This window comes from Camelus bactrianus, chromosome 15, assembly GCF_048773025.1.
Source record: "Camelus bactrianus isolate YW-2024 breed Bactrian camel chromosome 15, ASM4877302v1, whole genome shotgun sequence".
NCBI classification, from domain to species: Eukaryota; Metazoa; Chordata; class Mammalia; order Artiodactyla; family Camelidae; genus Camelus; species Camelus bactrianus.
Window position 1 is genome coordinate 69,433,857 of NC_133553.1, and position 15,839 is coordinate 69,449,695.

At 38.1% G+C, this 15,839-nt stretch overlaps 1 protein-coding gene across 2 annotated transcripts; it reads left to right on the forward strand.

Annotated features, from left to right (window-relative positions):
• Nucleotides 1–1,529: 1,529 nt before the first annotated feature.
• LOC141573417 (dual specificity tyrosine-phosphorylation-regulated kinase 1A-like) lies at nucleotides 1,530–14,304 on the forward strand. 2 transcript variants are annotated; one of them, XM_074341511.1, is made up of 4 exons: nucleotides 1,530–1,703; nucleotides 7,699–7,791; nucleotides 9,772–9,960; nucleotides 13,166–14,304. In XM_074341511.1, exons 1-4 carry the CDS (start codon nucleotides 1,584–1,586, stop codon nucleotides 13,346–13,348), a joined length of 585 nt encoding a protein of 194 aa, XP_074197612.1. In that variant the 5' UTR covers nucleotides 1,530–1,583; the 3' UTR covers nucleotides 13,349–14,304. The 2 variants fall into 2 exon arrangements, 1 of the variants encoding a protein (XP_074197612.1); XR_012499107.1 differs by lacking the exons at nucleotides 1,530–1,703; nucleotides 7,699–7,791; nucleotides 9,772–9,960 and adding an exon at nucleotides 11,923–12,340 and having other exon boundaries at nucleotides 13,166–13,305.
• The last annotated feature ends 1,535 nt before the right edge of the window (nucleotides 14,305–15,839 follow it).

The window sequence follows — 15,839 nt, forward strand, 5'->3', positions numbered from 1 at the left end:
AGTTGTCTGAGTGCGGCATGCGGTGATGGAGGCGGGAAGGAGAGGTGGCATCCGAGTGTTCTGCAGGAGGTGGCATCAGCAAGGCGGGGCTGTTACTTGCGTGAGGTGGTCTGTGGGCGGAAAGAGCTCTACTGTGACTCCCAGAGCCTTGGTTCTGATTGACTCATGGGAGACAGTGGCATTCGCTGTGGGAGAATATAGAAGTGGAACTTCTATTTTGGGGGGAGTTGAGCTTTGTTATCTTTAGTTTGCAGAATCCGTGCGACATTCAGGTAGAAGTTGTATGCTCCACGAGAAGGATGCTCATCTCTTCATCGTGACTGAACTGTCAGTGCGGTGACTGCAGCAGATGTTAAGCTGGCTGTCAACGCCAGAGCTGTTCTCAGTACTTTACACGTAGTACTCAACCTTCACCACAGCTGTTTGAGGTACATATTATCATTATCAGGACATTAGGTGTGCAAGGCCACCCAGCTGGTGGAGTGTGGAGCTGAAATTTCAAACTGCAGCAGCCTGGCTAAGAGTCTGTGCTCTTCACTTTTCCACCAGTGCTGGTGTGTGTTTTGAAACAAGTCAGCTTGAGAAAAATACCATGGTGCTGAACAGTGTGGTGAGAGTTCGCTGGTTTACTTAAAAAAGAAAAAAAAGGTATTCTGGGCCAGTGTTGGTTGACCAGGGTTTTATGCTTTGCCTTCTGGCTTTAGTTTGTGATTGAAAGTTTTGTTGACTGTAAGAAGAAAAGCCTTTCTCTTTTCTTAAGGAAAAAGTAACTTTTGTTAGTTAGCTAGCAAGTACTTTTATGGACCAAAATGTTACTCTTCCATGTCTACCATGAAAAATCATGACCATGGTCTCAGCCTACCTGCGAAATAGTTATTGATTGTTCATTTTGTGGCAGGCTTGCCTGGTCTAGGTTCTCTTGGGACAGTGTAAGAAGCGTCCAGAGGAATACAGCAGCCTGTGAATTTGTTTCCATGTATTGTGTGCTCAGCCTTTAATGACCTGTATCAGTGGCGAGCACCATTAGGACGAATTTCTCACCTGCTTTGGAGGATGCTAGGGAGACTGTTTGCCGTACACCTGGCAGATGTAAAGCAGAGCCTCAGCAGTGTTCCTCTGAACTGATTTCTAAAGAGCTGCCCCACTGGACAGGCCTGGTGCAGGCATTCAGAGATTACTTTTGCAATTTACGGTTCTCAACTGATGAAAACCTCATATGCGAAAATAAGTATTAAAGGTTGTTTCCATTGCTTTACAAAAAGATGTGTTTTAAGATTTTCTCTTAAGACAGATTTATAGATACTGATTTTAATCACTACTGGATTCTGTACCATTTAACGTACAACAGTTGTGTTGAGTATCATATCCTTGTTGGTAGTATTAAAGGTTTTTAATATAATTGAACATCCTAAAGTTCTTAATTTAAAGAACTATCAAATAGGTCAGAAGGTACAAACATTAGGATATGAAAGCAAACTTTAAGCCTCACTTACTATTTTCTTGTAGGAGGAGAGACTTCAGCATGCAAACCTCCATCTGTTTGGCTTGCACTGTCATTATCATTCCATGCTGCTGGCCTTCAGATGGCTGCACAGATGCCCCATTCACATCAGTACAGGGACCGTCACCATCCAGACATAAGTGACCAACAGGTTTCTGCCTTATCTTATTCTGACCGGATTCAGCAACCTCTAACTAACCAGGTAAGTTTACGATGTATCAGATAAGATTTGTTGGGATGATCATTTATTCTCTAAAATGCTGTAGTAGAAAACAGGCAAATACCTTAATGGTTTTCAGTTTTACATGTCACATGGGACTTCAGATGAACAAAATACGATGTTAAGAAGTTTGCATTAAAATTTTTGTTGGTTTTTTCTCCTTCCCCTATGTTTTCCACTTTAATTAAAAAACACATAAACATAAACACATTCTCTCATTTTGCAATAAGGGGGGAAGTTATTTCTAAAGAATATTAGTTACAGAAACTGAAAGCTTATTTTTAGGGAAAGATGGTTAAGTGGAAAAATATGTTACAGGAAAACAAGTCAGATTCCATTATAACTAACTTACGGAGCTGATTTTATGCTGTTATAAACTACTTTATACACATACCTACAATTAAATATGAAACTCCTTAAATTAATGTAAATTAGTTATGCTGCTCATTCTAATATTCAGACTAGAGATTCAGTAATTTTTCATAAGAATAGTATAAAGTGAATAAATGCTGAACCCTCTTGACATACATACATATATGCATGTGTGCATGTATTTTTAATATCTTCCTGAATTAACTGCATCTACTATGTTGATTTTTGGTTTGGGAAGAATTTTTTTTTTTTACTAGCTATAGTTGTGGTAAAGTTTCTTTCCCCCTGAGGAGTGTGTGATGAGCACTGAAAGTGGCTGTTTTTCCATGTACTTAGGAATTTGGTTTGCCGCTGTTTATTTAGGTCTTTTAATATGATCAAAAACTTGGAAAATTTCAGAGTAATTCTTTTACTGGATTATTTGAGGGAAATTAATTTTTCCTAACTTAATATGTGGTTTTAATAAGCTATTGGCTACAACTAAGTAATGCCATTATTTGAGGACACCCTTGTAGGTATTAAAATAAAATATTGTCAATAGTTGACCTGATTCTACATTTATAAAATGTATTACAGCATGTAAATATCATTCACAATAAAATAGTAAGATAAATTATGGTAGGACTTAAGAATTCTTTTATGCAGTAAATTGAGGAATTGTATGTTTGAGAATCAGAGTAGTTGGTCAAAACTGGAAAGTGTGTGTGTACCAGAAGAAAATTCTCTGGACTTCCACACAGTAGTAATAGCATAATGATCCATCTGCACTGTACTTGTAAGAAGCAAAGTATGTTTGAATTCATTTTCCTGCTTGTTCAGAAGCATCCTATCAGGCAGGCTGCCTGTTTTTAATCTGTTTTGCAGCTGAAGGGACTGAGCTGCCATTTGTGATCTCTCCAAGTATGTAGGCAGTAGACTCTGGGATCCAGCCCAGGCTTCTTTCTTTTTAGATACAATGCTCTCTCCGCTCTAACACCCAGCATGTGCAAAGGACTAGGAAAAAACCCAGTCCTTAAAAGTTATTTTTATGGTTGTATTATTGTAGTAGATAATCTAGTTAGCTAGCAGAGTATCTATTTTTAGATACAACTAACATCTTATTTGTGGATTATTTTCAAATAAAAGAAGTTAATTTAGTATCCATTTTAAGCTGTAAAATATTTTTAGATTCATATTTTGTAAAAAAAACTCTTTTAAGTAATAATATTCAGCCAGATATTTTTGCCAAACTCCAGAAGTTTCTGAACCTAAGGCAGTCAGATTAAAAGCTTTCTTATAACTGAAGTGTAAAACACTAAAACTGTGTGCTGATGTGGCCTCGTCTACCAGATGTGGGTTCCAGATCCTGACTCATGATCTAATTGTATGACTTGAGTCAGGCCACATGGACCCTTCTCTCTGTTCCTTGAATGTAAGATTGGACTAGACTCGACATCCCCCCCACCCAAGTGCCTTCTAGCTCTAAACTTTGGTAATTTCATTATTTGATTTCCATTGTTACTTGTTAATCATCCTATCAGTGTCTTTTCAATAAGGTTTATTGTACAAGTAAATTGAAATGAGCTTACTTTAACATTTCATTTCTGGTAATTAATCTTTCTAATATGAGTGTGTTTCACATAAATTTAAACACAGTTTTGTTCAAAAGATAAATGTAGTAAAAGTGTAGAAAAGTGTGGTTACTGTTTGGAATGCTGAGCCTGTTTGGGCTATTACAGTTTTCATGGCACCTTTCATGGTTCTTAAACTGTGTGTTCTGCATGTGTGTTATGTATGCTGTTCAGCTTTATTAATAGGTCTCAAGATAGCAAGAATGGCAGGATATATTGTTTCTTACTCTTTACTATATATGAAAATATGAGGTAAATGTAAATAAAATGGATGGAATAGGTATTATTAAACTAGGAAACAATTTTTTAATGAAGTCCTGTCACTTACACTATGGAATCTTTTCAAGAAAAAAAGATTGTTTTAGCTCTTGTAACTGATCTAAGCAGGAGGTGAGAACTACTGCTTTTTTTTGTTTTGTTTTGTTTTGGGTCTTTGTGATCTGTGTCTTCACACAGAAAGGTCAGGAGATTTAGAGCCTTGGGGGTGTGGCTGGTTTTGGCTCCCAGAGCCAGATAGCTGAGGCAGCAGGAGAATTATCTCAGCAGCAATCCCTTTTGCAGGGAGGACATTGAGCAGCAGTGTGGAGGGGAGCTCGCTACCTGCAGCAGCTAGGTGAGCTCCTGGGTCCTCTGAACCACTGGGTTTTTTCACCCAGCTGGGGAAGGGAAGAAGGGAGCTTGTTACATTACATTCTCCTGACTTTGTGACTGTGGAAGTTGGAAGTGGACAAAGCATCAGATGCTTAGGGCTGGTTTGAGTTTGAGTATAAATTTGTAACAGTGTATTTGGAAAAATTATTTTCTAATCCTGGATTTGTGATTATGGCATGACAGTAGTGAAAAACAGAAAATTTGGTTACCTAACATGAAATCACAATGAAAGTTAGTGAAGAAAGTGTTGTTTAGTTTGTAGGAATTAATTTGTTCTTCCCATGTGTTTTGAGCATCTACTCTGTACAAGGCACTATTGGAAGCACTGAAGTACAGTCTGATCCAAAAGCCAATTTTTTTTTTTGTGGATGGAATGCATCTGGTTTATATATACATATGTTCCTGAAATAGTAACTTCTGTTGCCAAAAGTCTGTAAGAAAAGTAAGATATTTAGAATTAGCTAATCAACTTGGCCTTGTAGGTGGTTTGGCCAGTTGTGAAAAGGTTAGCAGTGTCATGACATGCCAAGTGCATAATGCACACTTACACACTGTGTGCATAAAAATGTGGTAGTCAGAATTACTTTTATAGCCAATTTCAGGTCTGTGCAGTACATTAAAAAATATTTTTTTGATTGTGTGATTTTGGTGTTTTAAGTGAGCATAGTTACTCCAGGAAAGACATAGCCATTGGTTCTTTTTTCCAGTGTTTGAAATACCAGTGGAGTTGTAAGTGGCCAAGTTGAAAACTTAAACATATTTATAGTTTTGAACATAACTGATTTTAATAAATGCATATGTTTATTTTATTGGTATATATTATGCATGGCTCAATTATTTTGCCCAACAAATAGCCTAAAAATGATTCTGCCAAGAAGCTAGAATAGACTCCTATAATTTACAGGGAGCCCCTGGCCCAGTGCTGTGATTCACAGCATGGGGTTTGGTGTGAGACTTCCTTAGTTCTCTTCTCATCTGTATTATTTTACTGGCTCTAGGACCTTGGTCAAGTAATATTACATCAGAAACACAGGTTTCTCATTTGTAACATGGTGACAGGGACGTTACTTATTTTCATGAGATTGTTGAGAAGATTACATGAAAGATGTAAAAATATGCATGCCCAAAATACAGTGTATAGCAAACACTTGCTGCTACAGTTATTATTTTATTGTTAACTACTTAAGTAATTCATTCATTTCTAATGGTAGTTATACCTTCTGTCAACTCTTACTACAGTGGTAATGAAGTTATTTCACTGGTTCGGATTTTGTGAAACCTCACAGTGAGGCTGCATTCCAGTAGTCCAAGAAGGGTCTTGCTGAGAAAATTACCTGCTTGAAAACAATGCCATGCCAGTGCTTAAAAAATAAGAAAGGAGATAGATTATGAGAAACCTGTTTCATTAACTTAAATGCTTACAGCTTCATTTGCATGAAAATAATTGACATGCTTATACTGATACTGTCTGTTCCTTCAGTCTCCAAGGACTGATATGAGAGCTAAATACTCTGTGAACCTAGTTGTTCCTGTTTATATTTAAAAAAATAAAACAATATGTATTTTAAAAATTAATTCAGATTATCTTATTAAGTCTTACTATATTTTCAGACAAATAGTTATAATCAATGTTTGTCCCCTTAAACCTTATTTGGAACTTTGAGAAGAAGAGATCATGGGAAAAGATCATTATTAACTGAATACAGTAATTCAGTGAATTTGCTTTCTGGGTAACAACTTTTAGAATTTGAGTATAGATGCAAAGGAGACTAATGTTAAGATCGGTTTGATCACTGCTGTGGTCACTCCATCTTCTCACGCTGCCAGGATGGTGATTCTTTACTGTTGCATCCATTGTTAACTCTACCCTCCTCTCTTCTTTTTTGTTAGTGTGAGTTAACTTGGTTAATTTCCCCAATACTCCAGACATTTCTGTCAGGCTTTAGTGTGATGTGTTTGCTTTCTCTCTGCCCCTCAAATTGACCAGGGTGTTCTTTGAAAGGGGCTGAATCAGGGGCTCCTGGCTCAGTAGATTTTGCTGGTATAAATGTCTGTAAGAGAGCTAGACAGGAATCCAAGCGTGGCTAGTGGTAGGGACTGTAGGTACCTTGATGTAATTAATTGGTTTTGAGGATCAGGATCTCTTGGCTGCAAGAAGCCCCACTGGGAACCCCTTTACTGAGGCTTGCCACGTGGCAGAGTCGGGTGGGAACAACAATCCAGGATCATTGGCGTGCTAGTTGTAGCGTCCCTGGGTGTGCTTGTATATGGAGGACATTCGTGTTCCTGCTCCAACCCCCATCTAGCAGGAAGTTAACAGTTGTACTCTGACTGCTTACTGGATGATGAAAGACATGGTTTAGCGTTGCGCTGGGAGTACGGCTGAAATGAGTTTTTTGAAAGAAAGTTTCATTAGTTTTAAGGTGTCCTCTGGAACTTATTTGTGGTCAGCTCTTAGTGTAATCAGAAGTAGAGATACTAGTATTATGGATTCATTTGTTTGTTCAACAGATATTTATTAAAGAACCTACTGTGTGCCAGGCACTGTTGTAGGCAAAGGTAATACAACATTGAACAAAATCCCTGTGTCACATGGAGTTTTCTTTGTAGTCAAAGGAGAACAAACTAAAATCAGTAAATGAGCAATTGTATACTAGCATGTCAGGTGGTGATAACTCAGCAGGGCGGGGGCCAAGGGAACGTGGAGGGCAAGCCCAGATGTGTCAGGTGGAGGGCGTGCTTTACTCTATTATGTTACAGAAGTGAGTGCAGATTTCAGCCTTGCTTACATTATAGGCAGACGCTTGTTGGAGGGCAGGCTCCGGGGGTGTTGGGAGCTGCACTTCTGCAGCACCAAACTCCATCTCTGCACTTCTGCAGCACCAAACTCCATCTCTGCTTCATGGTGCCAGCTGGGTCCTAAAATCTTGTCTTAGGAGGCTGGAAGATGAGTAAGTCTTTGCCTGCTGTGAGTCAGATCAGGCTTAGGAATAATTCAGAAGTTTTTCCTTGGCTAATTGTATGTTGGAGAAGCCCTCTTGGGCAGCATATCATGCATGTCTCCTGAACCAGGGGTATGTCTATAATGCTGTTATTTAATTTGGGGAACAGAACTGAAGCCTTGGGCAGCTGGGCATATTATCTTCTTTCATTATTTTTCCAGTGGTTCTCTTCATTGGATTCCAGTTAAAAGAGATAACTGAAACTTCTAATGTAGATGTCTTTTTTTTTCCATAATACATATACACAGGTTACAAAAGAGGAAGATCATGTCAGTACTGTATAGTTAAAGTGCTAGTCTTTTCTGTCTATTTAAGGTGATGCCTGATGTTGTCATGTTACAGAGGCAGATGCCCCAAACCTTCCGTGATCCAGCTACTGCTCCCCTGAGAAAAATTTCTACTGACTTGATCAAAACATATAAGCATATTAATGAGGTAAGACTATTGATTTGTTATAACACCATCTACCTTGCAATAGAGTAGGGGAAAGAAGTTATTTTGTGATGTATTTAAACATACTAAAATTTTTTACTCCCAATGATTTGTCATATTGATGACTATTATGAAGACTGGTAATTTAATGATTTATGGATAGTACTATTACATAAAAGAAAAAAGGCATATTAACAGGGACTACAGAAAATTAAGATAATTAAGGATAACTTTTCTTCTTTTTCAAAATGTTTAATATAGGCTGAGTTATCACTTCTATAATAACTCCTCTTCAAAACAAGAAAGGGGAAGGGAGGGAATAATGACACTGGAAAAGACTGAATATGTTAGAATTTTGATTGAATTTTCATTTATCTGTTTCCCTATTGCCGTGGATGTCAGGAAGCTCTGAGATGTATTCAGTACCCAGGTAACAGGCATCTGGCCTAGTTTATCTATATAATTTTCTTTTTAAATTGATATGTGTTCTTTTATCTGTGTCTTTTCATTGTAAGATATCCAAAAGCCTTTTTGGTGGAAGTAAGTATGATAAAAAAAATACACTTTGAATAACTCATCTTCCAACTTGACTCTTTGTGTCCAAAAATTATTTTTCTGGTGTTGTCTTAGACCTCTGGCATGATTGTTACTTGCTTCTAACCGCAACTCTAGCTCTGTAATTAATTATTAAATTAGCTTTTCTGGAGAAGAGTGACTGTGCTTTCTTTCCTTTTCCAGGGGGCCCTACATCCTTTCACACTGAAGGCTTATCTTCTACCAGTGTTAGAGCCACTTATCTAAAAAGACGTTCTTATGTGTGTATAAATTTTATAATAGTTTGATGGCATTTAATGCCAGTATTTATGTTACTGTGGCATTGTTGCAAGATATTATTGGAATGAACTCAATGAGGAACATTTCTAAATTGGACTTTGTACATAGTTAATGTGTTATAAAAGATGTGCCAAGCCAGCTTTGGTTATCTGAAAATATCTGATAAAATTGTCAACACTTTATTAATGTCAATTTGTTACTATCTCATAAATTGTTAAACTGTTAACAGTAACTGTGTTGAAGCTTGTTTTTAACTGTTTTGCCACCTTGTAAACTAGAATTTTTGTGATGTTGCTCCTTGCAGTGTAACTTACAGCTTCCTCAGTTAGTTACCAATCACTTGGACTATTGCCTAGTCCACCTATTATTTTTTACCAGTCTTAGAAACTATAAGAAAAACAGATATAAGGAAAATAACTCATTTTGTGATCAACCACAAGGTTCTTGGCCTTTAGTGTGTGTGGGATAGGTAGGGAGCATATCTGTTTTTCATTAATGTGTTGTTATAGGCTTAAAAACTGGGCATGTCTCAGAGGCTCCTTTTGTATTAGTAAAATGTCAGTTCATATACATTTAAACTTTCATTTTTAAACTCTTTTGCCTTAGGATCAAATATAAAATTGGGATTGATTAGAAGGGGGCATGAAGGAGCTTGAATATAAGGAGGACAAAAATGTCATTTATTTTGTTTGGGATTTGTTGATTGCATCAACATGAGCAATTTTCCAAAATCCCTCATATGATACACTCTTGAGATCTATGCCATTTCACTGTATATAAATTATATCTTGGTTTAAAAAAATAAATGTAGATCAGATCCTGTTACTCTTCTTGAATGGGAGGCGTTGCTCCAGTCACTTAACATCTATTTATAAAATGTATAAACTGTATAATTCTAAAGAGAATTTTACTGCAGAAATTTTCCCTGGTTATATATTAGTGTTATTCTGTAATTCAAATAGCAACTATAGAAAATTATTTATTTCATTTGTGTGTGTGTATGTGTGTGTATGTGTGTGTTAAAGAATAGAAATTCATCTATTTCCTACCTAGAGTAGATTTGTCTCATATATACTCTTGATATATGGTGTGCGCACCCCCTCCCAGTGATTTTAATGACACACTTAACACTGCATATTCTCATTTTAGGTTTACTATGCAAAAAAGAAGCAAAGACACCAACAGGGCCAGGGAGACGATTCTAGTCATAAGAAGGAGCAGAAGGTTTATAATGATGGTTATGATGATGATAACCATGATTATATTGTAAAACACGGAGACAAGTGGATGGATTGTTATGAAATTGACTCCTTGATAGGCAAAGGTTCCTTTGGACAGGTAAGTTAACAGAAAATGCTGAATTTTATAGTTAGAAAGAATGTATTAGTGAATCATGTTGTTACATCTTTTTCTCAATAGTACACTTTTAATGTTTGTAAATAGATCTCAGCAACGGACATGTAAGTATTTGGATTGTCATTGTTCTGTGAAGGTACTAATACTGCATCAGCTCTAAAAACTCCATTAGCAGTTTTTTGTGGGTTTTTTTTTTGAACTTATTTTCTGAGGCTACCAGGTAGCTGCTTTACTAAGTGGTTGATTTTAATCACTGATAGATAGTATTGCCTCTTTCACAGGGGCTTTGGATTCTGTGGGTGGTTCTTCATTATGTATGTTAGAGATAATTGCGCTCCTGTCTGATATTCCTCTTGAAAGAGAAAAACATTTACCATCTTCAGCTGGCTCAGCAGGTGCCCTCTCACTTTTTCAGAGGCTTGGACGCCAGGGGCTGTGCCTTGACTTTGTCTCTTGGCTCCTCTTCTAACTCTGCCAGACCTCTGAGTGGGCAGACTCTAGGATGTCCTTCTCAGGCCCCACAGTGCCAGCATGGCTAAGGCTGTGACTGGTGGAGTTCTGATGGGCAGGACCACTCACTCGGGCAGTGCGGCTGCTTAGGAAAGTGAGGAAGGAACTCCAGAGGACCTGGTATTTTCACTTCCTTCCTGGCCTCTTCTCTCTACCCATGAATCTCCTCCCCTCACTTGCCCATCCTGCCCAATACAGAGGACAAAACCCTAACTGCATCAGTGTCTTGCATCAGCTGAGCCCAGACTAAGCTGTCAGTCCTTAATCCTTGCACCTCATGAAGCTTTTCTCGGGCTGTGGCTTCCCAAGCTGTTCCCACTCCTAAGTCCCCCGTCTCATTGGGTCACTGCAGAGCTGTTTTATTTGAGGTATGGTTTCCTGTTCATCCCATTCTCCATTGCCTTGCAACTTTTCTGTAATGAAGCAGTGACAGAAAGGATACTGGAAGCCACTAGCAGCCACAGGCTGAGACCAGGACACATCTAAGCGATGAAACCTGAAGGAGGTACGAACAAGGTTGTTAGCAGAGCTCTGCAGCTCTGGGGTGGCTCTGCCAGGCCCTGGTGTCACGTGTACAGTATGCCTGCCCCTTTCCATGATGTCAAGGAATTTTTGTAATTATACAAAATTCAGGGCCCTTTCCCTTGATTCTAACCTCTTTCTTCTGAGTCAGGGGTTTCTCAGTGATATGGGAGCCCTTCTGTATCAAAATATTACTTCTTGTCAGAAGCAGCTTCTACCTCTCTGTCACAGCCTCTTAAGGAAGGGTGTTTCTGAGGCCTACCGCCTATGTAAGTAAGGCTGTGAATGCTCCGGGTGGAGTGATTTCTGTCTCCACCCTCAAAATCACACCGACACTCTGGCAGTTGCCCCCAGCAGGGCATCATCTGCCTTCTGTGATGCCCACTGTGCAAGTCGGGGCCACGCGGCTTGCTCTTTTAACTTAGTTTTCCCTGGCACTTAACCTTCAAGCTTGCAGTGACCTCCCCCCTCCCCTTTGCCTTTTCTCATACCCTGATTTCTAAGAGCACGCTAGCATCGTATACTTGTGAAAATACAGGCCTGTTTGACATCAGGATTCATTGTCCCTGATGAGACTGATTGACGCCTTTCTCCTAGGCTGAAGTGTGTTCAGGGTCAGGGCCTGTCACTCACCAAATAAATTCTTCCTTATTGATTTTGTCAGGCTCTCTCTAAATTCTCTGCCAGGTCCTTGTCAAATAAGCAGCTCCTTCATTTCTTAGGCCAGTGTTTATCAGTCCTGATTGCACATTGAAAATTTCCAGGGAGCTTTGGGGCTGGGGGCTGGGGTGGGAGGACTGATGCCTAAGCTCCAGACTAATGAACTAAGAATCTCTGACTGAATTCCAGACATCGGCATTCTTGAAAACTGCCTATTGAAAGTATAATTCAAGGTCAACAATCATTGTTTTACCACTGAGCCAGTTAACTATTTGCAAAGTCAGTAAATAGTTGGGGCCCTGTTAGTGGCCTTTGTCCTGGAGACCATTAGGATCTGGGCACTAAACGGCCACTCTTGATGTAGTCAGTATGGTCAGTGAAAGAGAGGAATATCAAAACTACTTGGTCATGGTCAGATGCTTACATGGGTCACCTCTGATTTAAAAGGCAGTAAGCAGTAGTTTATTTTAGAATTGGGTGAAACCAGAGATACTGCACTTTTTATATTTCAAGTTTGATTTCAGCTAAACCATTTATGATCTGCCATTGACAATAACCTTGACTGATGTGGATCTTGGACCATGCATCCATTCTCTTCCTCTAATCCAGTGATGCTCAACCAAAACATTGGAATCATTTGGAGTTCTACGTGCATCTCCAGACGTTCTGAGTATGCTATAAAATGTGTCTAAAGCTATTATCTATTTAGACTGTATATAATATTACAAAAGTAAGAATATTTAATCAGGTATAGTGGTTATTTCTAATTTGTATAGATACAGTTTTCTTTTATCTTTGTATTTGTTTCCTAGTTTTTAATGTAAATTTCTTTGTCAACAGTGTGAAACTTGTTTAAATGAGTAAAATTGAAAATGAGAGGTGTGCAGTCATTTGTTCATGAACACTTCAGTTTCCTTAGCATTAATTCTAATTTTAAAACTCAAAACCCTCTAATTATGGTATTTTAACTTATTTTCTGCTTACTTAAAAGCAATTTTTTAGTCTGAAGTAATTGTCTTATATGCCTATGAAAGTCTAATTTAAATTTAGAAAGTTATCTACATTTTTCAGATGACTTACAACCTTTTAAATATCTCACATGTATACTTAGAATTTAAACCAGGTTTTTCTCGCATTAAAAGAATAGTCGGACGTATTGTTTTATAATGTTATTTAGTAAGAAAGGTGGAAAACCAAAGTACTTGTCAACATTCATAATTTATTTTTGAAAGAGGAAAATAGTTATTCTAATTTTGTTAAGAAACTTACCTACTTTGTGGATGTTTAGAAATACTATAAGGATGCAAAAGAAATCCAATTGAAAAGATTGACTTAAAGTGACAATAAAGTAGTAAATGGATGCTGTTAAATGGAAATGAATAGAATCTCATATTTAGGAAGGTCAGAAAAATGGGAATTAGATAAATGTATAATTAACATGAATTGTAAATTGTTGTTAATGAAATTGATATTATTTATCTTTTTTTGCTTTTAGGTTGTAAAGGCATATGATTGTGTGGAGGAAGAATGGGCTGCCATTAAAATAATAAAGAACAAGAAGGCTTTTCTGAATCAAGCCCAGATAAAAGTGCGACTTCTTGAGCTCATGAACAAACATGACACTGAAATGAAGTACTATATAGGGAAACAGACAGACAGACAAAGCATTGCGCCCTGACCCAGACCAAAAATTTGAGTTAATGGTTATTTTTATATGATAATATGTTGATTTTATCTTAAAGTGATTGAATAAAAATCAGTTATTTCTGTTGGAGGGCATACAGATCTATATATATTACTTGATCTGGCCGTGGTATTTTAAATCTTTAGGAATTGCGTTCCAGGTGGTACATAGTCTAAAAACAAATAAGAATAGTCTCTCTCTCTCTGTCTCTTTTTTTGCAACTTATGAGTGCCATTTGTTTGCTTTAATGATACATTAAACTCCAGAGATTTCTTCGTTTAACTTTAATCATTTCTGATACAGCTCAGAAATTAGAAGTGAGGTACTATGTTGTTAATGATTATAGAACCATTTTTGGAATGTCTTCCTCAAGAAATAACAGCTGCCATGTCTTGAACTTCTACCATATTGCTTATGCTTTTCCTCCATTGTCTCTAATAGTCATAGCAGTCCTGTCAGGAAGGTGGTAGAATCCTTGTACTGCAGATGGTCTCAAAGAGTAACATACCCAAGGTCCCAGGGCTCTGAAAAGAAACAAAAAAAAGAGACAAAAGAGTTATGAAAATAGTGACTTCTAGGGCCAACTGATACATGGGTAAGCTATCTTCTAGTTATACATTCTTTAATACTATTTTTAATCAAATCTAAGACGCCAGTGATCTCCAGACATCATTGTTTTATTTGATGACACTGAAATGAAATGCCACCAAGAAGAAACAAATTGCTGCCAAGTATAAAAAAAAATGCTATAAATTTTAAGATAGGATCATTTAATTATATAATTTAAAAAATAAGCATATATTAGCAACTCATGTTCAGTAACGCTGGCTGGTTTACCTGGTAACCATGAGGTTAAGTTTTATTAACAAACTCCTTTTTAATAAATTAGGAGAGGGCATTGTGGCCTCCAAAATGATAGAAATAAACACTGATGTTTAAAGATATATGGTCCAGAGACTCAGATTAGATTTCATATATGAAACACCTTCATTCTTATTGTTGAAATAAAATGAGCTTATCCTATTCATTTTTATTCCTTAGTGTCTTTACAGATCGTCCGATACAGTCCATAGAAGTGACATTTGCATTTGAACCGTTTTCTCGTCTAATTCACTGAATGTTTGGTCTTCACTGTTAGTTACAACTTAGTATAAACTGGGAACATTTCCATTCAATGGGTTAGAAGGCCAGGAAGGATATTGTGAGGATGCTTGTCTTATAAAGGAGGCATCTGAACATATCTCACCTCTTCTTCCTCTTCACACTTATATTTAATTTTGAGTTTTTGCTTAAGTGGTAGACAAAATATTGATAGCATTATATAGCATTTTAATTCTGCCCTTTTGAAAGAAAACATGAAATGATAGCTACTTGGTTATGTTACAATAATGGCTGTCATTTTTGTTTTTAATAAACTAACTATAGTGACCGACTCGCCGAGGCATCCCCCTTAGCTGCTGTGCCACCTCCGCCTCTGCCGCCTCTGCCACCGACCTCTTCCCCTGACCTCACCACGCCCGCTCCCAGGAGCAGGCTGACTTCAAAGGCTTGAGTCCGGCGAACTTGGGGTGCAGAGGCCGCCCACATGCAAGGCAGCTAGGGAAAAGGGAGAAAATCTTCTGGCTAGCAAGGGCACCCTATTCCCCCGTCGCCGCCGCCGAAACAGATCCCCGGACCACACCCCGACTCTAGTGTGTCTGTCTGTCTGACTGCCTGAATGACTGACTATCTATTGGAGGATGGGAGAAGATAGCCTATGTGTGTGTCTGTCTGTTTATCCAACGGAGGAGGAGGCGACTAGTATGTCTCTATATTTGCCTGCCTATCAATGTATCTACGTATCTATGTATTTATGTATCTATGTATCTATCTATCTATCTAGGGGAGGCATAGCAGTAGGTTAGTGTGTCTTTTATTGGTCGCTCTGCTGGAGGAGGAGGTTAATGTGTCTATATAAGTATCTACCAATTTGAGGAATAGGAGGAGGCTAGTGTGTATATGTGTGTGTGTGTGTGCATGCTGGTCTGTTTATGTATCTGTAACTAAAGGGGAAGAAGGCTACATTATCTATCAGTCTATGTAGGCGTCTAATGGAGGAGGAGTAGGCTGGTATGTCTGTCTGTCTGTCTATCTAACAGATATCTATGTATGTACCTATATCTAATCGAGAAGAAGGAGGAGTCTAGGGTATCTATCTCTCTGTCTGTCAGAGGAGGAGAAGACTAGTGTGTCTGTCTCTCTGTGTGTCTGAGAGTTGTCTCTATCTGTATCTAATGGAGAAGAAGGAGGATTCCCATGTGTCTGGCTATCTGTCTGTCTCTCTAACAGGAGAAGGTAGAGGCTAGTGTGTGTATCCATCAATTTCACATTCTATCTAATGGAGGAGGAAAAAGAGTCTATTAAGTTTGTCTATTATCTAATGGAGGAGGAGATTAGTGTGTCTCTCTACCTACATAATTGAGGAGTAGGAGGAGGCTAGTGTGTG

Bases quoted from the DNA above. Each gene is read 5' to 3' on its own strand.
- LOC141573417 (XM_074341511.1), top strand. From the start codon at position 1,584: ATGGCTGCACAGATGCCCCATTCACATCAGTACAGGGACCGTCACCAT. The intron at 7,792-9,771 runs GTAAGACTATTG...TTCTCATTTTAG, and splicing joins CATATAAGCATATTAATGAG to GTTTACTATGCAAAAAAGAA. The intron at 9,961-13,165 runs GTAAGTTAACAG...TTTTGCTTTTAG, and splicing joins GCAAAGGTTCCTTTGGACAG to GTTGTAAAGGCATATGATTG.